Source organism: Salvelinus sp. IW2-2015, linkage group LG2 (genome assembly GCF_002910315.2).
Source record: "Salvelinus sp. IW2-2015 linkage group LG2, ASM291031v2, whole genome shotgun sequence".
Lineage (NCBI taxonomy): Eukaryota > Metazoa > Chordata > Actinopteri > Salmoniformes > Salmonidae > Salvelinus > Salvelinus sp. IW2-2015.
Window position 1 is genome coordinate 8,026,579 of NC_036839.1, and position 12,386 is coordinate 8,038,964.

At 43.1% G+C, this 12,386-nt stretch overlaps 1 protein-coding gene across 4 annotated transcripts in view; it reads right to left on the reverse strand.

Moving 5' to 3' along the window:
* Positions 1-12,386, reverse strand: part of LOC111973774 (double-stranded RNA-specific editase 1-like) — a 208,778-nt gene that overhangs the window by 36,828 nt on the left and 159,564 nt on the right. For all 4 annotated transcript variants that reach the window (XM_024001188.2, XM_070446886.1, XM_024001180.2 and 1 more), the window contains 2 exons: positions 9,593-10,518; positions 6,876-6,990 (listed from right to left, as the gene is read on the reverse strand). In XM_024001188.2, the coding sequence (XP_023856956.1) occupies positions 6,876-6,990; positions 9,593-10,518 (1,041 nt within the window). The remainder of the gene's footprint in view (positions 1-6,875; positions 6,991-9,592; positions 10,519-12,386) is intronic.

Below are 12,386 nucleotides of genomic sequence, written 5' to 3' on the forward strand. Positions count from 1 at the left end.
CAACACTCTACACTTAAATAACGCGCCATAGAATTCTGTTGCTGTCACGTATACTCCCTCTCCGGCCTCTAGTCATCAGGCTGCTGATTCCCGCACACCTGTCACCATCGTCAAGCGCACCAGTGCCTCATGACACTCACCTGGACTCCATCACCTCCTTGATTATCTTCCCTATAGCTGTCGCTCCCCTTGGTACTTTCCTCAGGTGTTATTGACTCTGTTTCACGTCGTCGTGCGTCTTGTGTTTCGTGTTTAATGTTTTGTTTTATTAATTAAAACACTCATCATCTTAACTTGCATTGCTAGTTAGTGCTAGTTTGACCACCAGAGGGCATCTTTGAGAAGCATTTGACAGTTTGTAATATTGGCTGTACAAGAGAATTTAAAACCTTTTTTGTAAGAACATAGTATATGGGATTGATTTTAAGAAATGTAGCTTAATTAATTTGATTAATATTATGGTATTTCTATTCCAAGAAAAAKAAAACTCAGGGTTTCCGTTAGGAAAATATGGCGCTGTACAATRTGACTGGTCGAGAGTAGGCTACTAGGAGCAAAATAACTCTAACATTTCCACAGCCTAATTGTAGGCTAACCAATACCGAAACGGAGATAAAGTGAAAATAAAATTCTCATCGGTTTATCAAGACCAATCCCCATGCTTGTCTCASAGCAGCGCGAAATGCTGCTGAATTAGATGACTTTGGGTGTAATTCATTTTTCTTTAACGAGTTCGACGTACTGCTTTCCCCGGAAACAGGCCCAAATCCTCATCATTTGCGTGAAGAAAACACAGAGAAGAAGGGGGCAGAGGTCGGGTTGCCTTCTAAGAATTCATAGGCGAGAGAGTAAACTCCCACTGCCATCCGTTCTATTGGCCAACGCGCAATCATTGGAAAATAAAATCGATGACCTACGATCAAGACTTTCCTACCAAGGGGACAAAAAAATCTTTCACCGAGTTGTGGCTGAACGACGACACGGATAATATAGAGCTGGTGGGATTTTCCATGCACCGGCAGAACAGAGAAGCTACGTCTGGTAAGACGAGGGGTGAGTGTGTGTGTCTTTTGTCAATAACAGCTGGTGCGCGATGTCGAATATGAAAGAAGTCTCGAGGTATTGCTCTCCTGAAGTACCTTATGATAAGCTGTAGACCACACTATCTACCAAGAGAGTTCTCATCTATATTATTCTTAGTAATAGCGGGATTTCTTATAAAAAATCCCGCTATGCCCGCAGATGAACCATCAAACAAGCAAAGCGTAAATACAGGATTAAGACTGAATCCTATTACACCGGCTCTGACGCTCGTCAGATGTGGCAGGGCTTGAAAACTTTTACGGACTACAAAGGGAAACCCAGACGCTAGTTGACCAAGCCTACCAGACGAACTAAATGCCTTTTACGCTCGCTTCGTTAGATATTCTCACAGACCAGATTTGCCCTAAGGGGCTTTTATATAATTCTAATGCAGGGTTAATAATAATAATAATAATAATAGATTTGTAAATAAGGATGCATAATGAAAGTAAAATGACATGCGCAAGAGACGGTGGTATATATTGTTTATCACAATTTTCTTTAACCAATTTTGGTCTAATGCAGGGCCGACAGACAAGTTCCTTACTTTTATTATTTTTTTAAACTGAAATTGCAACCAAATTTCTACGGCTTGTTTAAAAAAAAATATATATTTTGGAGATTTAGTTTCAAATAACCAAAAGTGAGCGATTGTAATCTGAAAAGGGAAAAAGGCCATTCTTGAACATGGGGTGAGACATTCGTACTAATTTGTAAATAAAGCCAGTTTTTTTGTATTATTTATTTCTGTTTTTAGAGGGAGAGAAACCAAAAGCACACCGTGCCAATTTTTCGAAAATCGTCAGTCCACATGTCAAGTGGAATTCCCCCATTGTATTTACCCAAGTTCTCTCTTAACTTCAGAACCACCGACAGTTTGTTGTTGTTGCCTGATGCAGGACTCTAGTGCCAGAGGAGAGAYGCCTCCATTAATTGCCACAGTTTAGACTACCGATAGATCMGCGTTTTAACTCCCCCTTGTGATAGTGTGGTGCAATGACAGAATGCCACCATCTACCACAAACGGTCGCGGCATAAGCTCGTAACTTTTAAAGATAGAACCACTAAGTATTCACCAGTACTTAATTTGAACAGGATCCGGCACCTCTCAGATTTGACTTTATTTGTTCCGGCATCAAYCATGTAATAGTGTGGTGATCCTTCTGTGTAATCATCCTATCCTGCCACACTGATTCCAGTCCTGCTCTCTTATTTGTACTTAGAGGTTATGGGGAGGGCCGGTGATGTAAGGAACTGATCTTGACACACGTCTTGGTAGTAGTGGTCAGCTAGTGAAGAGGTCGTCCTTACGTTATCACGTCACGTGTTGTCATCCTACTGAATTTTAATCGTGGGAAAGCCAAATAAAAAATGGATAAGAAAAGGCAATCGAGTTTGATATTTTTTAAGTCCAAAAATCCTGAGAAAGATGGTGAATTGAACCCAGAACGAGCCAGAGAACTGTCATTGCCGAAGGAGAGAAGTGATGGGCAAACTGTTGGCGATGCCTTAGCTAGCAGTGCTGCTAATCCCACCAGTTCAGCATCACCACCGGCACCTCCACTAGCKAGTCAGACTCAGCAGGAGACGGGGAGCTGGTGGGGGAGGGGGGCAGTGCATCCATCAATGAAGTGCTCGGAGCAGGTGCAAATTGCAGTATAAGAACAAGCAAACGTACAAGCCCTGCTTGTCATGCAGAATTTAATGTTGGGCTGTACAACACGCAAAAAGGTAGGGGGCTTGGGTCTAGAAACGACTGGAGGGATTAAACTAGCAAAAGAGTGAGAAAAAGAGTAAGTTTGAACATGCCCGAACCAAGGCGTATTTGGTGGCAGAAAGCCTTGTAGACAAGGCTAGAGAGGACACCCAGGTTATAGTTAACACTCAAAATACGCAACAGCTAGAGTGTTCAGARCAGACTTATGAAGCTAAATGTCACAGCCCCAGGACTCTCAAGGAGTTAAATGGACTTGACATGGGGAGAGTCATTGTGGGAGGTTTTGAAAACTAAGGAAGGACTTTTTTTTCTCTTTACCTTCACAGTACATAACAACTTTGTAATATGAACATGACATTCCTAACATGTGTGTTCTGCTGTAGCCTACTGAACATTGATTATTTTACTTGAAGTTATATTCCAATATTGTGACATTTGTTCTACTGCTACATGTCTTGAAAATTATATGAAATGTGGGTCTTATAAGCCCCCCAGCTTAGAATTTACAATACCAGTCAAAAGTTGACACACCTACTCATTCAAGGATTTTTCTTATTTTTTTTTTTTTTTACAACCATTTTCTACATTGTAGAATAATAGTGAAGACATCAAAATAATGACATAACACATGGAATCATGTAGTAAACAAAAAAGTGTTATGTCAAAAAATATTTTATGTGAGATTCTTCAAAGTAGCCACCCTTTGCCTTGACAGTTTTGCATTCTCTCAACCAGATTCATGACATAGTAGTACCTGCAATGAATTTCAATTAACAGGTGTGCCTTGTTAAAAGTTAATTTGTGGAATTTCCTTCCTTCTTAATGCGTTTGAGGCAATCAGTTGTGTTGTGACAAGGTAGGGGTGGTATACAGAAGATAGCCCTATTTGGTAAAATACCAAGTCCATATTATGGCAAGAACACCTCAAATAAGCAAAGGGAAACAACAGTCCATCATTACTTTAAGACATGAAGGTCAGGCAATCCGCAAAATGTCAACTTTGAAAGTTTCTTCAAGTGCAGTCGCAAAAACCAAGCGCTATGATGAAACTGGCTATCATGAGGACCGCCAAAGGAAAATAAATCCCACAGTTACCTCTGCTGCAGAGCATAAGTTCAATAGAGTTAACAACCTCAGATTGCAGCCCAAATAAATGCTTCACAGAGTTCAAGTAACAGACACATCTCAACATCAACTGTTCAGAGGAGAGTGTGTGAATCAGACCTTCATGGTCGAATTGCTGCAAAGAAACCACTACTAAAGGACACCAATAAGAAGAAGAGACTTGCTTTGGCCAAGAAACATGAGCAATGGACATTAAACCGGTGGAAATCTGTCCTTTGATCTGATGAGTCCAAATGTGAGATTTTTGGTTTCAACTGCCGTGTAGGTGAACGGATGATCTCCGCATKTGTGGTTCCCACCGTGAAGCATGGAGGAGGTGTGATGGTGCTTTGCTGGTGACACAGTCTGTGATTTATTTAGAATTTAAGACACACTTAACCAGCATGGCTACCGTAGCATTCCTCAGCGATACGCCATCCCATCTGGTTTTTGCACTTAGTGCAACTATCATTTGTTTTTCAACAGGACAATGACCTAAAACACATCTCCAGGCTGTGTAAGGGCTATTTAACCAAGGAGAGTGATGGAGTGCTGCATCAGATGACCTGGCCTACACACAATCACCCGACCTCAACCCAATTGAGATGGTTTGGGATGAGTTGGTACGCAGAGTGAAAGAAAAGCAGCCAACAAGTGATCAGCATATGTGGGAACTCCTTCAAGACTGTTGGAAAAGCATTCCAGGTTAAGCTGGTTGAGAGAATGCCAAGAGTGTGCAAAGCTGTCATCAAGGCAAAGAGTGGCTACTTTGAAGAATCTCAAATATGTTTTGATTTGTTTAACATGATATTTGGTTACTACATGATTCCATTTGTGTTATTTCATAGTTTTGATGTCCTCATTAATAATCTACAATGTAGAAAGTTGTACAAATAAAGAAAAACCCTTGAATGAGTAGGTGGTTCCAAGTTTTGACTGGTACTGTATGTATGCATATGGCGGTTGTAGAAAATTAGACTTGTTTAAGCCCCACAGCTATACTCAAGTATGTGGGCATACTGCAGTGATGTCTAAAATGCTTTGAATTAAATCAGCACCTTGGAGAGTGCTGTCTGTTTCACCACCATAGATAGTAGACTAATTGGCTGTTTACTCTATCTATAGCTATGTTGTGTTTGACACTTTTTTTCTCTCATTGTGTTCGGGTACCTCAGAGCCCCCCGGATAACYCCCCTACTCGTGCTCACTGTGTTCCGGGACCTCCCTATTTGACAAATTAWGCACTGGTATTCACACCYGAGTCAATACTTTGTAGAAGCACCTTTGGTGGCGATTACAGCTATGAGTCGTCTTGGGTACTGTATGTATGTATCAGCTTTGCATATCTGKATTTGTGGATTTTCTTCCATTCTTCCTTGCAGATTTTCTCAACCTCTTAAATTAGCAAGCGGCGGTAATCCGCAATCTTCAAGTTTTTTTTAATGGGATTCAAGTCTGGGGTTTGGGCTGGGCCACTCAAGGACTTTCACATTCTTGTTCTGAAGCCATTCCAGCGTTGCTTTTTCTGTATGCTTGGGGTCTTGTCCTGTTGGAATGGAAATCTTCGCCCCCAGTTTAAGGTTGTTTGCACTCTGAAGCAGGTTCTCATYAAGGATTTGCCTGTATTTGGCTTCATTCATTGTTCCCTCTATCCTTACCAKTTTCCCAGCATCCCAATAGCATGATGCTGCCACCACCAYGCTTCACTTTAGGAATGGTGTTAAACGGGTGATGAGCTGTGCCTGGTTTTCTCCAGACAGCGCTTTGCATTCAGGCCAAAGAGTTACTTTTTTATCTCATCAGATGACAGAATATTTTGCCTGAGGCTATCAGTCTTTCAGGTGCCTTTTTGCAAGCTCCAGGAGTGCTGTCTGGCCACTTTCCCATAAAGYCCAGATTAGTKAAGTGCTGTAGAGACTGTTATCCTTCTGGCAGGTTCTCCCATCTCAGCCAAGGAACTGTGTAGTTCTGTCAGAGTGGCCATTGGGTTCTTGGTCACCTCCATGACCAAGGTCCTTCTTGCCTGGTTGCTCAATTTGGTCAGACAGCCAGCTCTAGGCAGTCTGGGTAGTTCCATTTTATTATTTTTTATTTCCCAATAACGGAGATCACTGTGCTCTTGGAAACGTTCAACACTCTAGAAATTGTTTTATAACCTTCCCCACATATATGTCTCATCACAATTCTCTTTGAGATCTGCGGACAGTTCCTTGGACTTCATGGTACAGTTTCTGCTCTGACATGCACTGTCAACTGTGGGACATTATATAGACAACTGTGTTTCTTTCTAAATCGTGTCCAAACAACTTGATTGTACACAGGTAGACTTCAAATCAAGTTGCAGCGACGTCAAGGAATTATCAAAGGAAATGAGATGCACCTGAGCTCCTAGGGGTGTGAATACTTATGTAAATGAGATATGAATGCATTTCATTATCAATACAACTTTTGATTTTTTTTWATTCTAAAAACATGTTCTCACTTTGTCATTATGGGGTATTGTGTGTAAATGGGTAAGAACGAAATCTATTGAATCTTTTGAATTCAGGATGTAACAACAAAATGTGGATTGAGTCACGGGTTATGAATACTTTCTGAAGGAACTGTAGTTCTTATGTACACATACAAATATGCGCATGTGTATTTTTGTAAAAAAACTTTTAAAAGTATGAATAGGAAATGAGGCTTACAAAGCCAATGATGAACAGCAGTATCATGCACTATCAATCATAGACCCACGAACTCATAAGGAAAACTGATGTGCACAATGATTGAGAGGTTGTGCTAATCCCACCCATCATGCGGTTAAGAAGCTTAATTTCCTCCCATCTACACACGTCAGCCTCTTGCAGACAGTATGGCTGTGTTTTTATGGTCTGTRCAAATCTAGTGGTGTACCGTTTGGCGTCAGCATTGCTCCCGAGAGTGGAGAACGCAGTGTTTTCCCATTAGACCTAGTAACAAAGCGTACCTGTTGTCATGACGACCCCTGCCAGGACTTTCCGCCGCGCGTGGGGGGAAGTGAAGTTGTCCGTCAGCTCGCTGAACTTGTCCACAACCAGGCGAGAGACTGCGTCGGCGAGGACCTGGGACCGCACACACACACACACACAGCAGAGATGTGACACGCAACACAACAACCACAGGCTTCAGGTAGAGGTTGCCTGTTTGGGATGAGTTTATCCTGCTCATTTCATCCTGCTCAATCAAGTGGGGGAGCTGATGACATCACGGATCAACAGTAAAAGTAAAACCATTTTAGCTGGAGGACGATTTGAAGCGTTCCTCCCTCAAGAAAAGAAGAAGACAACTAGAGCACAGCCTTTGCAACTCAAGCAAGGAACCAACAGAAGAGCAACAAGCATAAGGACACCAACTCAGGACCAAAGGAACAACCTGAAGGAGGAACCTCAAATTAACCAGAAAGTACACAGTCATCTCGTCCGCCATGCGGCCTGAACAATCAAAAAGCCACAACGGACAGACGGAGTACAACATCATTTAATGTTCAGGATCTCGAGGTCTTCACTTCTTGTCTTACATTCTATGTCCTACCTTTTCATGATCTTTTTCATTATGTTCAATTAACAGTTGATCAATTGATTGTAATAAAGAAATTGTGTGTCTATTCTGGGTAAAGAACTTGTGTAAATATTTAGATTCGTGTTATTAAATGCAGAAAAGGATTACAACCAAGGWGAGGCAATGGCTGAAGGGGCACAAATTAACAAAATGAGTTCAAATATCACTTCCCCGATACTTCAGAGTCACCCAGTTGGAGCGGGGATAATTTGATTTCTGAATTCCGCGGGTTGGTTGCAGGCAGTGCAGAAACGTGTGGACGTCTCTGTTATCCTCTGGGGAACAAAACAGCCTGCCAAAAACAGTGAGGCAATTCCAGTCTGGCAATAACTAACAGGGTATTCTATCACTCATGTTTCCCTGATTTTCTAATTAGCCCCGTCCATATGGAGCGCTCGGTTGATGGTAAATTGAATAAATATTAACCGACAGAGAATTAATAGACCAATTAGCAGGTGCAGAATCATTGACACGAGCTGCCTGTTTGAAGGAAGCAGACCGATGACAAGTGGAGGGAGAGTAAAGAAAGAAAAAAGCGGGAAATGTTCCTGGGGGGAAAAGACAATTGAAGCCATTGACAGTCTGCCCCACTAGCTGCTTACTTGTGCAGACTGCACTCTCTCTGCACACACCGGCAGGACTGACAGTCACTTCTGTGATGACCAATCCCATCCTCACCCCCAATTCTTATCAAACTGAACCAAGCTWTATTGAGTCTTCGAAAAGAGCAGGCTTTAGAAAGGGACACCTTCTTTCAACACCTGTAAGGCTGGGTTTACACTACCAGTAGCAAAACGTGTGTGTGGTAAAGTCACAAAGCAGTTACGGAGCACGACTAGTGGAGTGCAAATCCAGCCAAAGGGATGAAGTYGAGCTAGATACAGTCCGACTCCCAGCTACAACACCCCAATAAACGTTTACTAAAACCTAGCCCTAACCACGGACTCAAGCTCGAGACACAACTCTGTCCCAAAACAATGTGTGAGTAGCACTGTACCATCGTATTACATTTGAAGAAAAATCACATTCAATTTTGAAAGTGTTTAAAAAAAAGGGTGCTTTTATTCAGGCTAACAAGTGAAGTAAACAAGACTTAAGTMAAAATAATTGCATTTCAGATTTCCTACAAAATCAACCCTAACTCTAAACTCTGGGAACCCCTTTGAGTGCCTCAATTGAATAGGTGTCACATCTAGGTAGGAAAGAGCCTGGACAGTCAATAGTGGTTGTTTCAACAAGACTTAAAAAGGAGATGTAAATGAAGATGCTATTTCCTGGTGTTCTCAGCTGGCGATTAGGGGAGCCTGATTGGGAGATGCGTAAATAGATGTCTCGCATGCATACACACCATCTCAGCACTAAAGCGCCGTACATTTTCATCTCCTGTCTCATCTTCTATCATCCGTCGGGCCTGATCATTTCATCTTCAATGAATGTCTCAAACCCAGCGATGACTGGCAAGAGCACCAAATGTTCCCGTGGGGGACTTTCATAAAGAAAAGACTTTAAAATATGAGGTAGTAGAGGCATGTGACTGACACTGAAGTTCTTTAGATAAGCTCGAAGACCTTATGATTGAGAGGAGATATTGTTAATTCCATTTGTGAAAACACCTTTGTGTCCTCAGCTTTAAAACCATATAAGCCAATTGAAAGTTTCCTCGGTTTACAATATAACAAAGACCTATTCTCAAACTCATTCTCAGCAGATGGGTTTCTTTGACCAAAACATCCAGATGTTAATAAATATTTTATGCACTCCGATATAAAAAAAAAAACAGTTTAAGAAAGCCTTGCATAAGTGTTTTGGCTATCCATAATGTATTACAGAGAAGGCATACTTTCTGGGGAAGCTYTGTTTTGGACTCTAGGGTGTTAGACCTTTGTGCTCGAGGGCATAAGTGCCRGGATTCCTTTGTTCAGCGCCTGAAAACATTACATGTAGAGTATAAACCGTGGCACTCATTCCCATTAAAAACGGTTCACCCTGTTTTTTTTCACAGTCAGTGAGGTGCAGATACAATTTTGGTGCTATGACCTGTTCTAAAAGGGTCTTGACTGGGGGCAGAGAGGGCTAGTTCAGAGGGACCTAGGTTTGGGCTCTTACCTGGGGTAGGTGGAGCTGCAGTCCCTCTCTGGGGATGGGCTGTCGGGAGGGCGTCTGGTCCAGCTGCATGTTGAAGAGGGCTGAGAGGGCTGCCTGGGCGGCCCGGGCCTTGGCCAGCTTCTTGTTTCGTCCAGAGCCCTCGAACTGCTGTGAGTCCACCGACACCTGCATGACAAAGTTCTTTGCATGGCTCTCGCCGCTCTCGGACAAAAAGTCATACTTGAGKCCCGGCCTCAGCTCATTGAGGATCATGACAGGGTTCTTGCCGCTCGAGGGCGAGGTGAAGGATGAGGGAGGGGGCAACAGGGCCTGGGCTAAGTTAGCACCTGGGTTGGAAGAAATGGAGTACTCTCCCAGCGAGTTTAAGCAGCCGCTGCCATTGGAGCCCAGGTAAAAGGAGTCCTCGGGCTGTGCGGGCGTCTCAAACCCGTTGAAGAGCATGTCTGGGAAGTCGGCCTGGTCGGATGTGAAGTCCGTGTTGACTGTCAGTGTCCGGCCCATAGCCAGGTGYGCTTCGGAGGCGTTGGGGAACTGGACAAAGGAGCGCAGGGCCTTCTCTGCCGCATTCAGCTTGGCCTTCTTCTTGGTGGGACCTGAGCCCTCGAACAGCTGCCCGTTGACCTCGACGGTCATGACAAACACGGGAGCGTGGACTGGACCCGTTTGAGACAGCAGCTTATACAGCAGCCCCGGCTTAATTTCATTCAGCTGCATAAGGGCATTCTTGGGTAGAACCGGGCCTGGCGTTTTCTTACGCTTCTTGGCCCGGAACTTGGAGTGCGTGTGGCCATTGTTTCCCTCCTCTAAGGGGCGCTTCCTGCTGCCCCCGCCACTGCCGTTGGGGAGCTGCTCAGCCACAGCCTCCCCCTCTTTGGAGGAGACGTTGTCCAGGTTACGGTTTTCCTTTACGTCGGTGCTGCTCGAACCTGCGGTGCCCAGAAAGAGTAACTTACAACGCCTTCGTTGCAGGATCTTGTAAATGTAAAATTTATAGATTCCTATATCACTCTTTGGAACTGAACTGGTGATGTGTGCTATGTTTATTTGTTAGAGAGGCTTAACTGATATCACACTGACCCCAAAGTATCAAACATGCATCTCAAGAGGGAAATCCATTTAGCAATGAAGCTTCGGCAAAATAGMCAATCATTGTCATAATGATAGGACTGTCCTTTCTTGGATATTCAAGGGAAGTTGGATTCTATGGCATTGCGAGAAGGATTTAATCTATACAATAACTATGCAAATGGAGAAATAAGTGATAGGAAATATTGTAAAAAAAATCAGGCCAGCACAACAAAATAAATATTGAGTTCCTCCCCTCTACATAAGGGAGAACTAGTTGCATTTGCTAGCCGTGGTCAGGCAGGTTTCTGTTGATATGTCAGTTTAGGGAGGGGTCAGGGGGAAAATATGTGGAAGAGTTGGGGTACGCACACACACGCATACGAACACACTGATCTTCACTTTACAGGCAGATTTGATTACATGTTCTTCACCCCACAAGTACCGTTACTCTTATCTGCTGGCTTTTTAATGATAGGTTGGCGTTAGAGTGCTGAGCTAGCTCTCATAATAGTGGTATTGCCACTCTAGAATATTGTAAGGAGCACACATCACCAGGTCCTGTTGGCAAAGCGGATGGAATGTTGGCAAAATTTTCATTTATAACATCCTCCAGCAAAGGCTTGATAGGTTACTCCTTTCGGTACTCAGGGGAGAGAGAACCGGCAGTGCAAATTACAGGGTTTATTGGGAAGATGGAGGGGTGCAGGGAAGAGTGCGAGGAAGAGCAAGGAAAGAGGACACATTCCGCAAGACCAACAAAGTCTGACAAGGATGAAAGGGTCCAACCTGAGATTTACAAACCTCCGAGACGTTTTTAGATCTTTAGACAACCTAATTGAGCTGATAACCATTACTTTCTGGTAACGCAGAGTTCTACTTTTCAAAAACATATCAAACTATGCATTTTCAAACTAGGTGAGTTCCGAGCTCTTCAGAGGCTCTGTTGGGGTTTCCATCGACTTCCGAACACAGAATCCGTAGCTTCAGACAGGCGCTGATGTTCGTCGAGTTTCTGCGTACTAAAATAGAGGGCACATCCCACAAGCAAGACAAAAAAATCCTGCTCTCACGTGTTTCCAAATTCTAGTCTCTTATATACCCAGACTAATATTGAGCCCTATCCCTCCTTATTATGTGGCCATGCCTTTTTTGTGTGGCAAGTCAGTTAAGAACAAATTCTTATTTCCAATGACGACCTAGGAACAGTGGGTTAACTGCCTTGTTCAAGGATGTTCTTTAATAGCCTTAAAGGATGTCCCACTCAAAAAAAAATGTACATGACTTCATTTACTTTGGATGCAGTTGATTCCAAGACAGTTTTCAGATATGTATTTGCCTCGTGTGATTTAAGGTACAGTATGTATACATTACGCAACATGGAAGTGTGTGAGTGTTTTTCGGAGGAGGTCTTGAAGGTGGGGAGTATCCCTGACACATTGAGAATAGGCCGGTGGACTCTGGGGTAGCCATGCACAAGCCAGGCAAGAAGGAGTCTTAACAAGGGTATGTAAGGGAAATAACTACAAAGGATAAAAACCAAAGGCATGAATACTGTAACATTAATAAGTGGCTTTTGCCATTATAGACCGTGTACAAAACATTAAGAACACCTGCTCTTTCCATGACAGACTGACCAGGTGAATCAAGGTGAAAGCTATGATCCCTTATTGATGTCACTTGTTAAATCCACTTCAAATCAGTGTAGGTGAAGGGGAGGACACAGGTT